Here is a 15,733-nt window from a genome sequence, read left to right on the forward strand (position 1 = left end):
ACGTAACACTTCAGAAAACTTGTCATACATAATGTACTGTGATTAATTAACTGCTGATATCTGTTAGTTTAAATGTTTGCCCTATTCACCTTAAATGCTTTAATGCTATAATATAAATGCCACTTGGTTTGATTTTTGATTCATATTGTACGTTTTGAAGGGTGGCTTAAATAGCCAAATACTTTTTAGGGATAAACATCGCCTATGTTCTCATTAGCTGTGATTTTGATGCTTAGTGCATTCTTTGTCTTTCACTAAGATGAGATGTTAGAAGAAACAGGGCTTCTATGAAAGATCTGTACGCTCATTCTTTCTCTCATGACGTGGCACTCATTCAGAGATATTTTGTTCATTATGTTGCGTAGGGGAGGGTGACATTCTCGACAGCCTCGGCCTTTGCATAGAAAAATATCTCTCTTTGTCAGCTTATCCTTGACAGTGAGGAGGAAGGTGCAGCTGAGCTGACGTTACTGTTACCGTGGTAATTGTGTTTCTCTTCAGTCCATGTCATCTTCAGAGAGAGCCACTCAAGCATGGATTATGTTTTTGCCTTTTGTCTCCCTCCCTAGCAGAATTTTAATTCTGTTGTTTTTCCACACGAACAAAGCGGCCAGCGTTCACCCCCTCCCTGCTAAAAAGGGAGTCCAGGAGAGCTCTAAGTCCAGCTATGTATCTTTACCCCTCATAGGCGCCTCCGTATATTCATTCTGGAAGTGCTTGAAGCTATAGTGGCTAATTCTTTAATGGAAGTGCATCTCTCCAAAGCTTGTTGCTGTTGTCTGGACACTGATATCACCCTGCAGCAAAGTCGCTGCTGTGGGAAAATACAATCAATTATATGCGCATTGTTGAAGCTCTGTGCAGGAATTATGGAAATGATTCGGTCAATTAATCCTTCAAAGATGGCTTGCTTTGTCATCGCCCGAGCAAAGTTCACCGCAAACAGCCATCAGAAAGAGAATGGTGCAGTCTGGTGCAGTTTTATAGGGTGTTGCCGCTTCCTCCAGATGCACATTTCTAAGATTCCAGTCACAGAAAACAGCTTTTTGTGTAACGGTAGAACGGAGAAATGAAATGAGATAGACCCACAGAGAAAGAGAAAGAGACAGAGAGACAAAAAGAGACAGGCGACATTGTTGATCTTGTCAGCAAAATTAATAATGGAAATGTTTGGTAAAGTTTATATATATATATGTATATGTCAGTTATAATGAAGATGAGACAAAGATGCTTAATGACAATAATTAAACCATTTTAATTAAAACATGCTTGAAATATGATGAGGGAAAGATAACTAAGATATTAATGCAGTAAATGATTTTAGAAGATAAAAAGAGCTGGATGACATTATCTAATTATAATATGTTGAAAGAACTGAAACTGAAAGAGCTGAACAATATTGTGCATATATATATATATATATATATATATATATATATATATATATATATATATATTAGATATTTATTTACTGTCATTTAATGTAGATATTTATGAACTGTATATTTGAATCAGAGTAAACTGGACAAAATTAATGAATATGAAATTAAGAAGAATTGGGGGATTTTTTTAATTAATAGTTTTGCTTGTTTGTGGTATACTAAAATGATTCCTTTATTTAAATTTTATTTTATTATAAAATTATTTAATTTCAAATGATTATGTGATAATTCTGCTATACTGTATATTTCAGTCAGAGTAAAATTGTGCAAAATTAATATGACGTGACTAAACCGGCAAAATTGTAAAAGATTTATTGTTTAATGTGTGGTATACTAAAACAAATTACATGTTATTTTTTATATTATTACATATTTATTTACTGCGGATTAGATATTTATGCTTGTATGTACTGGGGAACACTTTAGAATAGGGAACACTTATTCACTATTAACTTCGACTTTTCCCTCAATAAATTCCTAATTTGCTGCTTATTAATAGTTAGTAAGGTAGTTGTTAAGTTTAGGTATTGGGTAGGATTACGGATGTAGAATAAAGTCATGTAGAACAAGGTATTGATGTGTGTTTAATTACTACTAATAAATGGCTAATGTTCTAGTAATATACATGCTAATAAGCAACTAGTTAAGAGACCATAAAATAAAGTGTTACCGTATACTGTATATTTAAATCTGAGTTAATTGGTCAAAATTAGTGAATATGACATGACAAGACTAGCTAAATTTGCAGGATGAAAGAAAGAAAAATAAAATGAACACCACCGACAGATGTACACAGGGTGAGTTGGGGTGAGCAAAAGAAAAAAAATCATGCAAAAAAAAAAAAGTTCTCAGAGCATGTCATTACGTTCACAGTTGGCCCTGCCCAGCTGAGGTGAAATAAACTCAGTGCATAAATCCATAGCCATCCAGCTGCTCTTAGTGCTTGACTTACTTGAACAAAGCATCAAAGGAAAACAAACGCCCCAGAATAACATCTGCCCTAATTTCCTGTAATTTCTCCAAGGGTCCTAATGGGCTCTTACAGTGACTAAACTTAGCGCGTAACCTCTGCTCATCCCTCAGTACCAGATAGTTCTGCAAACAGAGTTTTACCCTACAGCGTTCATTTTTGTTTAGAAAGGTGACAGGATGTGCTACAAGCGGGTTCAAACAGCCGAGCCTTAATAGACTTCACTTTTATTTCCCACAGCCACACCTGCTTGATTGCACGCTTGGCAGGTCAGTCATGTTGATTCCCAAGTCAGTATTTGTTTCATTGCCCCAGCCGCTGCGTGCTTTTAGACTTCATGAGGTGTCGTGTTGCGTGCAGAAAAATTGTAACATGCATTTACGGTGAAGGTTCCATCGGCATGCGGGAACTCACCACGAGCAAGCCTGAATAATGTATGATGCCTCTGAGCCAACTCATCCTGTTTATCATGATTGTTGAACATACATTTCCCTAATCCCTGTGGCAACCATAGCTCCTGAGCGCTGCTGTATTCTAGCAGGGAGGGCCTGCGGCTCCACCATGTGACTGCTGACTCTCCGGATGTCACCTAGCGAGCTAAACTCAAAGAACTTTGCATTTCGGGGAGAGCGTATTCAGATGTAGGCAGTTTGTGAATGCGAGGTGGAGGCATGGCTTAGCAGTGATTAACAAATGCGCTCTGAAATGTTGAGCGTCCATACAGGTGATGCAAGTTTGAGTCTGGCTTGTGTCGTTTCCTGAAACCTTGCTGGCAGCATTTCTAGTTCTATTATTCTTATCAATTAAATGGCAAAAAGGCCAAAAAATAAAATAAACTTATTTTTGAAACAAAAAAGATATGAAAATCATGGATAATAACAATTTACTGTGTTAAAATGTTATCAAATGAGGTAAAAATATTGCAATGCAAGAAATGCTATTTCATGAAATTATCCTTAGAAAGTCAGACATTTATGTCAGTACAGACAGTAATGTCTTTCTTCATCTGTCAGCAAATATTGTTGAATGTGTGTAACTAAAACCATAAAAATGGCATATTTTATTTCAGTTAGCTGCCAAAGTAACATAAGTTACTAAAATAACTAAAACTGAGCAAACTAAAACTAAAAACTATAGCTTAAGAAAAAAAGTCATTTAAAAAAAATTTTTAAATGACAGGCACACACAACAATTTAGTAAAACTTTAACTCAGATTATTCAAACTAGTTGCCTAAGCAACAATTTTTCATTTTCATTTAGGGCCTAGTGGTTAAAATAGCTACTAAAAGAATATATAAATAAATATAAATATATAAACTAGAACTAAAACATAAACTTCACAACAAACTCTATAGACATTATTTCCTATTACTGAAATGAAAATAATTAATCTAATGCTAAATATTAATTAAATGGTAAAACTCTACTAGCATATCAATGATACTAAAATAACACCGGCATGTTATTAATTTTGATTAGGCTGTTTTATGGATTGGCACATCATGTAATTTATTAGATACAATTAAAATTTTACCAGGTCAGTTTAATTAATTGATTTATTTTGTTTTGTCTGAGACCGAGTAAAATGTGCTTCATGTGAGTTTGTGGGAGCTAGAAAGGGAGAAAAATGGAAACAAAAATGGAAGAGATATATATTCCTGCGTAATTGAGTGTTTCCATTTGCATGTGTTGGGCCGATCCTGCATATCAGAGGAGCTGGATTCCACAGAGCACTAAATGAAAGTAGCAACAGATGGAGGGGCAGATGGAGAGAGTGACCAGCCATGTACACTCCTTTCTACCTGCGGTCCTCCAGTTCCGTCTCTCTCATTACAGACCAGGAGAGCAACAGTTTGAGGAGCTTTCGTGACTGCTCAGTGCTTGTTGTGACAAGATTGGCCTCTAATTGAGAGATCTGTGTCATTCAAAAATATAAAATTAAGTCTTCACGGGTGTTTCTACAGCTATGGGCACTATAATACTAAAATTTTCCCGTTTTTGTTATATGAAGATTATATTAAAACCATTCCTTTATCGATTATATAAACAAAGAGTGAAACCATTTTAATTGTAAATTTTGTCCGGTTACTACCAGTTGTTATCAAATTGGTTATGTCAATTATTAAACAAAAAATAAAGGTTAATTTTTACTGTGAATAGAACATTTTTACCATGATGCATATGTATTCATACATACATACAAACATTATATACATTATATATATATATATAAAATTAATCTGAAAGGTAACATTACAAACATTATTATCAGCTATTTCTGCTTCTTTTTAAATGCCTTATATTACACTCTGCCCAGATCCAGACTTTCAGTCTAAAATATGCAACAAAAAGCTATATAAACGAAGAGTGAAAAAAAATCATGACCAATTTGAATTTTTATTGTTTATATTAATATTCTTCCACAATTTGTAACTGTCCATTAACGTCAAATATGAAAAATCAAACAATAAAAAAGGTAAATAGGTCCATTGTGAACAACATTTTTATTGGTGCATATACATTTTTGTAATTATTTTGAGGATTCATAAAATGCTAGACGTAAAATTACACATTCTAAAAATGTTTATATTTCCATTAGAATGCTATCAAACACAATAAACGACATGTTATGTTGTGGAAGTGGCATTATGATAGAAATATTCATGACATTTCAGAAAATTGATCAAATCTGTATAAAGTATTGCTGTCCTACACTGTTGGGAATTGTTAGTAGATATATTAAACTAGTCGAAGGGAATTATTTTAAGTCCACAGGGTCCAGAAGTGCCTATAGTGCTGAAGAAACATCCTTTTCTATTGTCTGAATTTGTGGACAGCTGAGCTCCGTCGATCACTCCCTCAATTCTGTCGTTTCCCGTCCTCCCTCTGTTCCATCTCCATGCTGTTTTCCTAGCATGTTTCTTCATTTGAAACCTCTGCAGACCTCTGCGAGGCACAGAGAGCGTCGCTTCCATCTTGTCCAGATTGGATGTGATGTGTGGGCTGTCGAGCGGTGCAGATGCCATACTGCTGCGCTCTCCCGCTGTGTGACTGCATAGCGCTGTTTGAGGAGGCAATGAGGGTCTTTCTGAACCACTGGCCATACCTCTCTTTTCATTATCCTCTCCCCTGGCATGAGACTACTGCACTGGAGACTCGAGAGGGGCTCGTTTGTCAAGCTGTCATTGTTTTGAGGCTATCTCTTCTCTGGAGCAGGTCTCGGTGGGGAGGGCTAAAGATTGGGGTTTAGGGTTAAAGGCTACAGTGGGAGCTCCAGCAAAGAGTAGGTGGGCACCTGCTTTGTTGTGCATTCTAGTGGTTGTTAAAGTCGACATGATTTGTGATTCTTCAATGTTTAGATCTAACTTCTGTAATGTAGGGTGGGACATGATTTTATAATTTGAGAACTGATTGGATAGTGAAAAGTTAAATACCTGAAAAGAGCCAAAGACAAATACAAGTTGGAAATTTGATTGTGGAACGTGGAGGTTATATAATGCTGCAGCTTCTTTTCCATTTACTTTTATTCTATTAGTGTTAACTAACATTAAATTAATGTGCTAATGATTTTAGCAAGTCTGAAATCATCAGTAATTAGAACGGTATGCAAATAAAACCTTAACATCTGTTTAACTGTTGGCTTTTTTTTAAAAACCTTTTGAGTAACATGCAGTGAATGTTGCCCAATAAGACCAGGAACAGTTTGCGGTCTGCAAGGTTCTTCTTTTTTTAATGTTTTTTAAAAAGTCTCTTAGGCTCACTGAGGTTGTAAACAAGTAAACCAGTAATATTTTCCTAAACCAGTTTTTGTTTTCAATATATTTTAAAATGCAATTTGTTCCTGTGATGGTAAAGCTGAATTTTCAGCAGCAGCGTCACATGATATATGATATAAGTATTGTATCACATGATATAAGTATTGTAAAATTCTGAAGATATTGTTGTAGATTTTTGTGCTGAGATTTCTGTGGAAATCGTGGCACTGTACAGTTTTTCATGATTCTTTCATGAAAAGAACAGCATTTATTTGAAATAAAAAACAATACTGTCACTTTTGATCAATTTAATGCATCCTTGGTGAGTAAAAATATTAATTTCTAGGACTCCAACAACTAAAATTAAACAAATAATAATCAGCTAAATGAAAAATGAAACAACTAAAATAAAAATAAAATCAATAAACAAATGTAGTGCAATAATTCTGACTAAAACCTTAATTTTGCTAAAATATTTATTGACTTGAATTTAAAGGGTTACAATTCTACATGCCATGAAAGTAATGGTATATTTATGTGCATAGTACTATTCTTACAAATTAACTAATACTTCCTACTAAAATAAAAGAAATCTCATTTTTATGCATAAAATCTAATATAAGAAATCTACATTTACATGAAAAAGAAATAACAGTAATGCATTACTAAAATCAGAAAAGTGATTTTTTATGTTTATGCAGTGCATTTTACTGCTTAGTGGTACAATGTGACATTATGCATCCAAAAATTGAGTACAGTTACAATGACAAGCTGCTGTAAGGTTGAGATTGTTGGGTAAATCAATGTTTTGCAAAAGTTGAGACACATAATATGCGTGCAACATGACTACCGTACCTTTTTCAATTTCTCACACATTCTCTCTTCCTCAGGGGGTGAGTGTACATCACTGCCCTGATTAGTATGCATGCTGCTGTAGTTGTGTTCCTGTCTTCGTCTTGTTTTCCGCTGTCTCGATCTCTCTGTTGTGCTCTCAGGCTCGGCAATGGTGTAACAGAAACAGGGGATGCTGAGACGAGACAGGCACCAAAATTACAGGAAGAGCATGTGTCTGTGTATGTGTGTGAAGAAGAGGACAGCCTAATTGGTGATAGCCTGCAGCCTCGTCATCTCCAGAGCTCCCTCACAAGCGAATGATGTCTCTGTACTGGTTCCATGCCAGATGTTATCCTCTGGCTGAGAGGCCGGTCTTTGCACAGAGGCAGATGTGTCCGGCCTCCATTATCGTGCTAAATTATCTAGGCATATACACAGTACCAAGCGCCTCATTGGACCTTTTGGGGTTTTTTTCTGCCTATTTTTCTTTATTTTTTAAACACAACTCTCATACTCAGCACTCCTGTGGTTCTGTACACCTTTTCCACCAAAACTGTGCTAACGATCTGCAAACTTCTTCTCAGAATTGGACCTCGTTTCTGCCCTGAGAGCAAAACAAAGCTATAACTACAGGAACTGCGTGTAAATAATAGCCTATAATTTTAATGTTACTGTGGTTCTCACACAATGTTATACAGTTCAAGAAAACATTACGTTAAATAAAATAAGCTTCTGATTTTTTTTTATAATTTTTTTTTTTAAGAAAAGAGCCCACTACAAGTCTTAGTACCTGAGCTGAAATCACATGACAGTCGGTAATTACTGTCTCTTGAAGTCTCTTGGAGATGTTGCCACAATTCTTCTGGATTTAGTTTGTCTCCGTTTGTTCTGTCTCATTCTAGACAGACAGGATGATTGTGTGGAGCACTGCTGTGTGCAAACAAAAATCTCACTGGATTATTACAATTAATGGCCAAATGAATGTTTGGAAATGTAAACTATATTTCCTACTGACACACTACAGCAAAAGATAGAAATAACGGACTTAAAACAATTTTTTTAGCTGGTGAAAATACCAGTGTTCTAATCATTTTGGCCGCAGCTGTACAGTATAAAACACATATTCTGCATGACCATATTCTACATCCCTACTTCTAACCTTCTAATGTCTTTTAAGCATGTTACTGGACTGTTAAGGATTTGATTTACTGAGGATTTTTGTTTATTCACTATTTCACACTTTTGAAAATATTTTTGATAGAAATCAAAGTTTAGCATTAGAGATTTTGGTCCCACTTTATATTAGGTGGCCTTAACTACTATGTACTTACACTTAAATTAATCATTTGATACAATGCATTTATTGTGTAAATACATGTTTTTACATTGTACTTATATTTTTAAAAATGCCCATATGTAATTATATCTGTAACTAATTTCTGTAATTACATTTATAATTACACTGTTGCCCCATCCTTTACACCTAACCCCACCCTTAAACCTACTCATACCACCAAACATGTCCCTAACCTTACTCATATCCCACCTCAATAGCAGCAGAAGTATTTTGCAATGCAATATGAAAACAAGAAGTACGTTGTACTTATTTTTTGATGTAAGCACATAATAGTTAAGGCCACTTAATATAAAGTGTGACCGAGATTTTTATCAAATATAAGATTTAAAAATCTTTAATTATTTTTAGTTTGTCTTATATTGTTATGGTTTTCATTTTATTACTTTTATTATATTTTATTTACTTTTTATTTTTATTTTTTGCCATGAAAAAACTAAAGTTAAGCAAGCAAACAAAATAATGGGGTGGTAAAGTTATGTGGATCTAGTTTTGATTGCTTCCGGCCTGGAATCAGCTTTAATGAAGTGGAAATGTGCAGATCAGGCAGCGGCACCCTGTCGGTTGGCATGTGTGTCTCCTCCTCTCTTTCTGGACTGTACTGTATGTCTCTGACTGAGCAGCTGGTGAGATTATGCCAGTCGCTCTGAGACCTCGACTATCTCCCATTGCAAATGAGATGTCTTGAGATCCGGCCCACTAAATTGAATTGCTCAATAAAATAATTGTGATACGAGTAAACAGATTAAAGCAACGGACAGCGTTAAACGGTGCTTCAAAAGCCCCTCAGCAGGAATACATTATATGGTGTCTTCATAAATACTGCTTTGCAATAAAAAGAACAAATAAAACGTGGTGTATAATGAGTCTTTTTTATGCCATTTATCTTCTGGTTAGACTGAGCAGCTCTGTGCTACTGGTGTGAAATGCTGTGGAGAATTTCAATGTCTGGCTGTAAAACATTTTAGTAACCAGTCATTCATCTGTCACCATCAACACTAGGGTTTATGATCAGCCACAGAGCTGCTGTCACTGCCCAGCACACTCTTTTTTTTAGTGTTTCCTAAATTCTCTCTCCTCCTCTCTCTCAGATGCCACCATCCTTAGTTATGACGGCAGTAAGTTCATGAAGATCCAGCTGCCAGTAGTGATGCACACAGAAGCAGAGGACGTATCGCTGCGCTTCCGTTCCCAGCGTGCCTATGGTGTTCTCATGGCAACAACATCCCGGAACTCAGCAGACACTCTGAGACTGGAGCTGGATGGAGGGCGTGTCCGACTCACAGTCAATCTAGGTACATCAGCCAATTGGAGCGCTCACCTTAATAGTTAACACCACACATAGATATGAAACGTACATGACACACAACATAGCATGGAATAATTTGTTTTCAATCCGCAGGCATATTAGTACATTACTTTTTCGTATATTGTATATGTCACTATGTTTTACAATGTAAGATTTTTTTATTTTATTTATTTCTTTTATTATTCAGGTAACACCCACAATTTACTTGGCTATGAGGACATATCATTGACTTCTAGCTATTGTTTTTTATATACAGCTAATTATATATACTGTACTATAGACTATTATATTAATTATATTATAATACCGTTCAAAAGCTTGTAAAGTCAGAAAGACCTCCAAAATGTATATTTTATTAATCAAGGATGTGTTAAATTGATCAAAATGACAGTAAAGACAAACTATTTCCATTCATAATAAATTAATTCTAATAAATCTGAATAAATTCTTGTAAATGCTATTCTTTTGAACTTTCTAGTCAACAGAAAATCCTGAGAATAAATTGTATCATGATTTACATGAAAACATTAAGCAGCACATCTATTTTTAACACAGATAATAATAATACGAACTGTTTCTTGAGCACCAAATCAGGATATTAGAAAGATTTCTGAAGGATCATGTGACAATGAAGCTGCTGCTGAAAATTCAGCTTTGCATTGCTGGAATAAATTGCATTTTGAAGTATATCAATTATAACATAGTTGTTTTAATTTGTTATAATATTTTACATTATTAATGTTATTATTGAATTTTGATCAAATAAATGCAGCCTTGTTGAGCATAAGAAGCTTCTTTCAAAAACATAAACTTTTGAACGGTATATTATATTATATTATATTATATTATATTATATTATATTTATGTTTCTACAAATGAGAACATTCCTGGGTGTCCCTAAACTAAGGTTTTATCCAATTAGCTAATTTTTGGGGTACATTTGTCCCTAAAGTATAGCTAAGTATACACACACACACACACACACACATTTAGCATTTTAAATCCTTGAGTGTTGAAGAGAAGGATGTAGAACCTTCAACGGCCAGAGTCTGCGGCCAAGTGCTCACTCCCAGATGAGCACGCTGTAGACTTTCCCTACCAGAGAGTGCACAGTCCCTGCCTTGAACTGATACACAATAGTCCTACACCTGCATACTATAGACTCCCCGCTAGAGCGTTACACGTGTCAGGAGCACTGACAAGTCATTGTTCCACCCAGTACGTTTCATTTACATTTCCCCATAAGCCACTACGCTTTCCTCCCTCGGTTCAATATTATACAGTCTTGCTCCACTCATAAAGCACAACCTCTGTTATTCACGAGTTCAAGCTAGTAAATACATTTTAAAATCAGTCATTTAACTGTCCTCCCACATCATGTCAGGTATTTCTCATGCAAAACTGACAAAAAAAGTTCCTCTGCTGAAATGTGCAAAACCAAACATTCCCTCGCTAAGATGAATGTCAGCCATTCCCATTTGGCAGTGTGACATACACTGTGCCATTTAACATGTCCGCTTGCATATAGCATGTCTAAAACCTTCCAGTAGTCCCAGCAGGCTCAAACCTGCACTCCTCTGCATACACAAACAGACATGCACCCACACAAACACCAATCATTCCTTCTGTCCCGGAGGGTACTGCACTCCCTGTTAGGGTGGACACACGTTGCTCTCTGGCTGTTAGCGGCCACGATTTTCACTGTGGTTGACGACACGCGACGGGCTGCAGCCTCATGGGAAAACGATAGAGCTGGATTTGTGTAATACTCCGAGTTCCTCTCGGCCCTCCACTCCATCATAGCGCACACTGAAGCATGGGACAGCCCGGGCTGTGCACGAGAAATATCGATTCTCCATTCTAGAAGTACGCTTTGCAAAAGATAGTAATGGGAAAGGGGGGCCTCCTCATTCAAGCAAGGTTTTATATTATACAGTACCAGCCAGAACAAAAGCAGTTGTATTGTGCAGTTCAGCAAGGAGTCTCAGCGGTACTGTACTTTTTAGTGTTTTAAAGACAGTTCACCTTGAGTTTTTTTTTTTTTTTTTAAGATTTAGGTTTTAGTGTTAAGTCAAATTCCAATGGGAACATGGGGTTTGGAAAAGCAGTTAACATCTTGAATGTTAAGTGATATCAGGGCTCAACAATAAGGACATTAAGTGTGAGAGAGTTTTATGCCATTTGACAGGTCATTGATTTTTGTACATTGATTTTTATGCCTTGAAAACTGTTTGGAGTTCCAGCATGTTTAGCACATAAACTATATTTCTAGCATACATTTGAAATGATTTTTATTTTGTTGTGGGGCCAGTGCAGATGCTGGCAGGGCAAGTAAAAACAGCTTTTAAGGAAAATCCTTATTGTTGAATCCTGAAGAGAATTTATTTCAAAGCAGTATTAGTAGCATTAATAATGATCGTGTCAGTGTACTGTCTTTAGGGAAATTACCGAGAGATAAGTCTTTTTTTTTTTTTAACTGCGCACACACAAACTGGCTTTCCTTGAAGCTTCACTGTGAGAGCCTACTATAAAACGTGTTATTCCTATGTTTATTCATGCACGTGGGGTTCTTCTCACATGCAAGCAGGAAAAGTGAACATCAAGTCAAGGGCTGTGTTTTTATCTACAGGAGCATTCTGAATTCAGCTCTTCTCCCAGGAGGCTAAGGCTTACTGTGGACACGCTCTGGTGCTCTGCTGCGACATGTCCATAAACACAAGTTTTTCCTCTCCCTCTTATCTGGCGGCCCTTTTCCCATTTCCAGTTTCGTCAAATACGAGTCATTCTTTAATTCTCCTGTTTTTGCTCATTAACGGGAAATGGCTTTAAAAATGTGCATATGAGAGCATCAGCAGCGCCATTGGCGAGGACAGACTGTTTCTCTGGCAAGATTCTCTCTCTTTTCTGCTTCCTGTGCCGCTTTCTGAGCTAACCCAGAGAGCAAATTAATCAATTACCTCTGAATATTCAGTAGTCCCGAGACTAGTATCGAACTGGGTATAATCACATTTCAATACATGCCAAATTTCCCTAATTCTAAATATATTATGGCACAGTGAAGGCATGAATATTCATTAGCGCAGACAGCGAGTCCGTATCCACTCCACCTGGGGTTCATTATTAGCATGCAGGAGGTAGAAAAGAAAGATTGCGTATCTGGTCAGCGAAACAGCGCCTCGCCGCTCCACCTGGTTTGCGTGTCCGTCCCCAGTTTGTGGGCGATGTGTTGTAATAGATGTCTGCAGTCGTAACCTTGAAGGCTGAATTTACATCTTGTCTGTTCTCCCCCATCTAGACTGTATCAGGATAAACTGTACTACCAGTAAGTGACTTATCCCCTCTCTTCCTCTTCTCTCTGCCTCTATGATACTGAACCAAAGCGTCCTCCTCTGTATGTGTACTGTTCATTTGTATGTATGTGTGTGCGCGTGTATGCTTTCAGAAGTGTAAAACATTGCGGTTACAAGTCCTCTGTTTTGTGGCCAGCAGAGCTTTGAGTGGTGTTTCCAAAGTGCGAGCGAGCTGTCAGGTACGGCTAGTTTTTGCCTGTGGGCTGCAGGAGCCTTCGGGCTCCCTGGCAGCCATTTTCTAGGAATGTGAGAAATGGAGCTGACTGGAATGAGAGGAGAGGCGATTAAGTTTCTCACTCACAGATCACACTCCAGCTCACGCCATTTCCAATAACCCTCGCAAAGATCATTTCCTCAGAGAGCCTCTCCTCAAATCCCTCCTCAGCCCCGAGCTTGACAGCCAATGACTGCCTTATTTTCCTTCTGTCTTCTTTTTGTTGCATCCTGGTCACTGCAGAAGGAGCAGGCATCAGCAAGTGTTTGATTTTTGGTGGGAAGAGGAAAATGTGGCTATTTTTTGAGAATTGTGTAATTATTTACTCGCCATTGTGTCGTTCCATATCTATATGAATTATTTCCTCCTTGGAACAAAAAAATCACCTGGTCTTTTCCATACAGTGACACACATAGAGCACAGCTGTTACACTCCAAAATAAAAAAGGAAAAAATCATGATGAAAGTAGTGCATATGGCATGTGCTATATTCCAACTCTTCTGAAGTCATAGAATATTATATTTAAATTAAATTATTCGCTGACAATCTTCCTCTCCAGTGAGCTGTTAATTGGAGAACAGCTTTGACTGGATTATTGAATCAAATGTAAATGATTAACAAATCAAACTACTTTAAAAGAGCCAGTTGTGCTCTGATTTGGGATTTTTACGAGCAAATTAATTGCTTATCATATTATTTATGCCATATTAAACTGTTTATGGCTTAACATTATTTTTTAGTCTACTGCATACATTTACTTTTTGCTTCCCATAATTGACAGGTATATTCTAAACATTCACATTTGTTTTCCAATGAAAAATAACAGCATACAGATTTGGAACAATGTGAGGATGAGTTAATTATGATAGATTTCTACTGTTTTCTTGAACTATCCATTTAATAGCACATAGACATGCTTCTTGTTTAGGAAGGTACTGGAAAAAGAGATGTGATGAGACAGATAGGTGTTCTCCATCTCTGCAGGCTTTGCCAATCTACTTTTTCTCCTTTTTTTTAATTTGAGAGCTCCAGCCTTCCCTGGCATTGATTCTCCAAAAGCCTCAGGGTAATTAATGGCAGTCTCTAAAGGCTCTTTCAAATGAGTCTTTGTTTGATTTTGTGTTTGCTTGTTTCCGGTACGTATCTGTTTGAGTGACCCATCATAGAGTGTTGTGTCCCCAAACTGCCATTGCTCATTCACATTCAAAGAATGAACGTAATGATCAGCTCCTTCATCATCAAACTAATATGGTTCTGCATCCAAATTTGGCCTTCAGTTGTAATGTTGCATAGTAACAAAAGCAAATTTGTTAATTCACAAGAAGTAAGCAAGCCTGAGTTTCCTGTCCAATCAGGAGCATCCAGACATTTCAAGGATTTTACCTTTTATCACATCATCTGACAAAGTGCTTTGTCCCTTGGTCTTACTAAGTATATTTTGCTTGTACATCTTTACAGGCTTTTGTGAGCGTGTTATTGTTTTGTTATTTCGTTGCGACCCTGAGCTCAGTATATTGGCTAATTTGACAATAAGGCAGTCATCTGTGTTAACCTGAATGCCAAAGATAACAAAGCACCTGAGCTTCCTCGAGGGGCTTTGCCACATCTTTTGTCTACTCCCTCTGCATAATGGGAGCATAACACACTCCCAGACACAGTAGTCTTATAAACAGGCCAGTGACAAATTAGGGTGCATGTTATAAGATTTTTGCAGCCTGAGACAAATTTTGAATATTGTAAAAAATATTTATTTTCTATTTCTGTCATCATAGGGTGAATTCAGCAGTCTTGAATCTCTTAGTGTGACATGCTCATCCTCAAATAAGGATGTCAGACCGGACGCAGACTGCCCAGTCAATGATGTATATCGTAAAATCTGTTGATGTCACACAATCTGTCTTGGCTTTTCTCACTTGGCTCATGTCGTGAAATCTGACAAGCTGCAATCGTAGCTTCAGAGCATTTGCAAGCACTCAATTTCAGTTGTTTGTGTGTGTGTGTGAAGTCAGACTAACAGATGTGGATAATGCAATTGTAGCTTAGATTCATCTAGTTCTACTGCTCAAATGTCTATTGATAAGAGTTTTACTTTTTTTAAGTCTTATGCTTACCAAGGCTGCATTTATTTGATCAAAAATATAGTAAAAAGAGTAAAATATGATGACAATTAAAAATTGTTATTATGAGAGAAAAACTGATTTCTGTTTTAATATATTTTAAAATATAATGTATTCCTGTGGTGGCAAAGCTGAATCTTCAGCAGCAATTACTCCAGCGTTCAGTGTCACATGATCCTTCAGAAATCATTCTAATATTCTGATTTGGTGCTCAAGAGTCATTTGCCCTTATTATCAGTGTTCAAAACCATTGTTCAGCTTATTTTATATAACATTTTAGTTGAAACTCAAATATTATTATTATTTTTCAGAATTCTTTAAAGAATTTAAATGTTTAAATTACAGGATTTAAAAAAAAACATGTATGTCTTTTCTGTCAATTCTGATC

At 36.6% G+C, this 15,733-nt stretch overlaps 1 protein-coding gene across 22 annotated transcripts in view; it reads left to right on the plus strand.

The window, feature by feature from the left end:
• LOC306852442 (neurexin-1a) overlaps positions 1–15,733 on the plus strand; it is a 177,408-nt gene that overhangs the window by 87,244 nt on the left and 74,431 nt on the right. For all 22 annotated transcript variants that reach the window (XM_079389254.1, XM_079389260.1, XM_079389273.1 and 19 more), the window contains 2 exons: positions 9,447–9,650; positions 12,960–12,986. In XM_079389254.1, the coding sequence (XP_079245380.1) occupies positions 9,447–9,650; positions 12,960–12,986 (231 nt within the window). The remainder of the gene's footprint in view (positions 1–9,446; positions 9,651–12,959; positions 12,987–15,733) is intronic.

Source organism: Barbus barbus (genome assembly GCF_936440315.1).
Source record: "Barbus barbus genome assembly, chromosome: 32".
Classification (NCBI taxonomy): domain Eukaryota; kingdom Metazoa; phylum Chordata; class Actinopteri; order Cypriniformes; family Cyprinidae; genus Barbus; species Barbus barbus.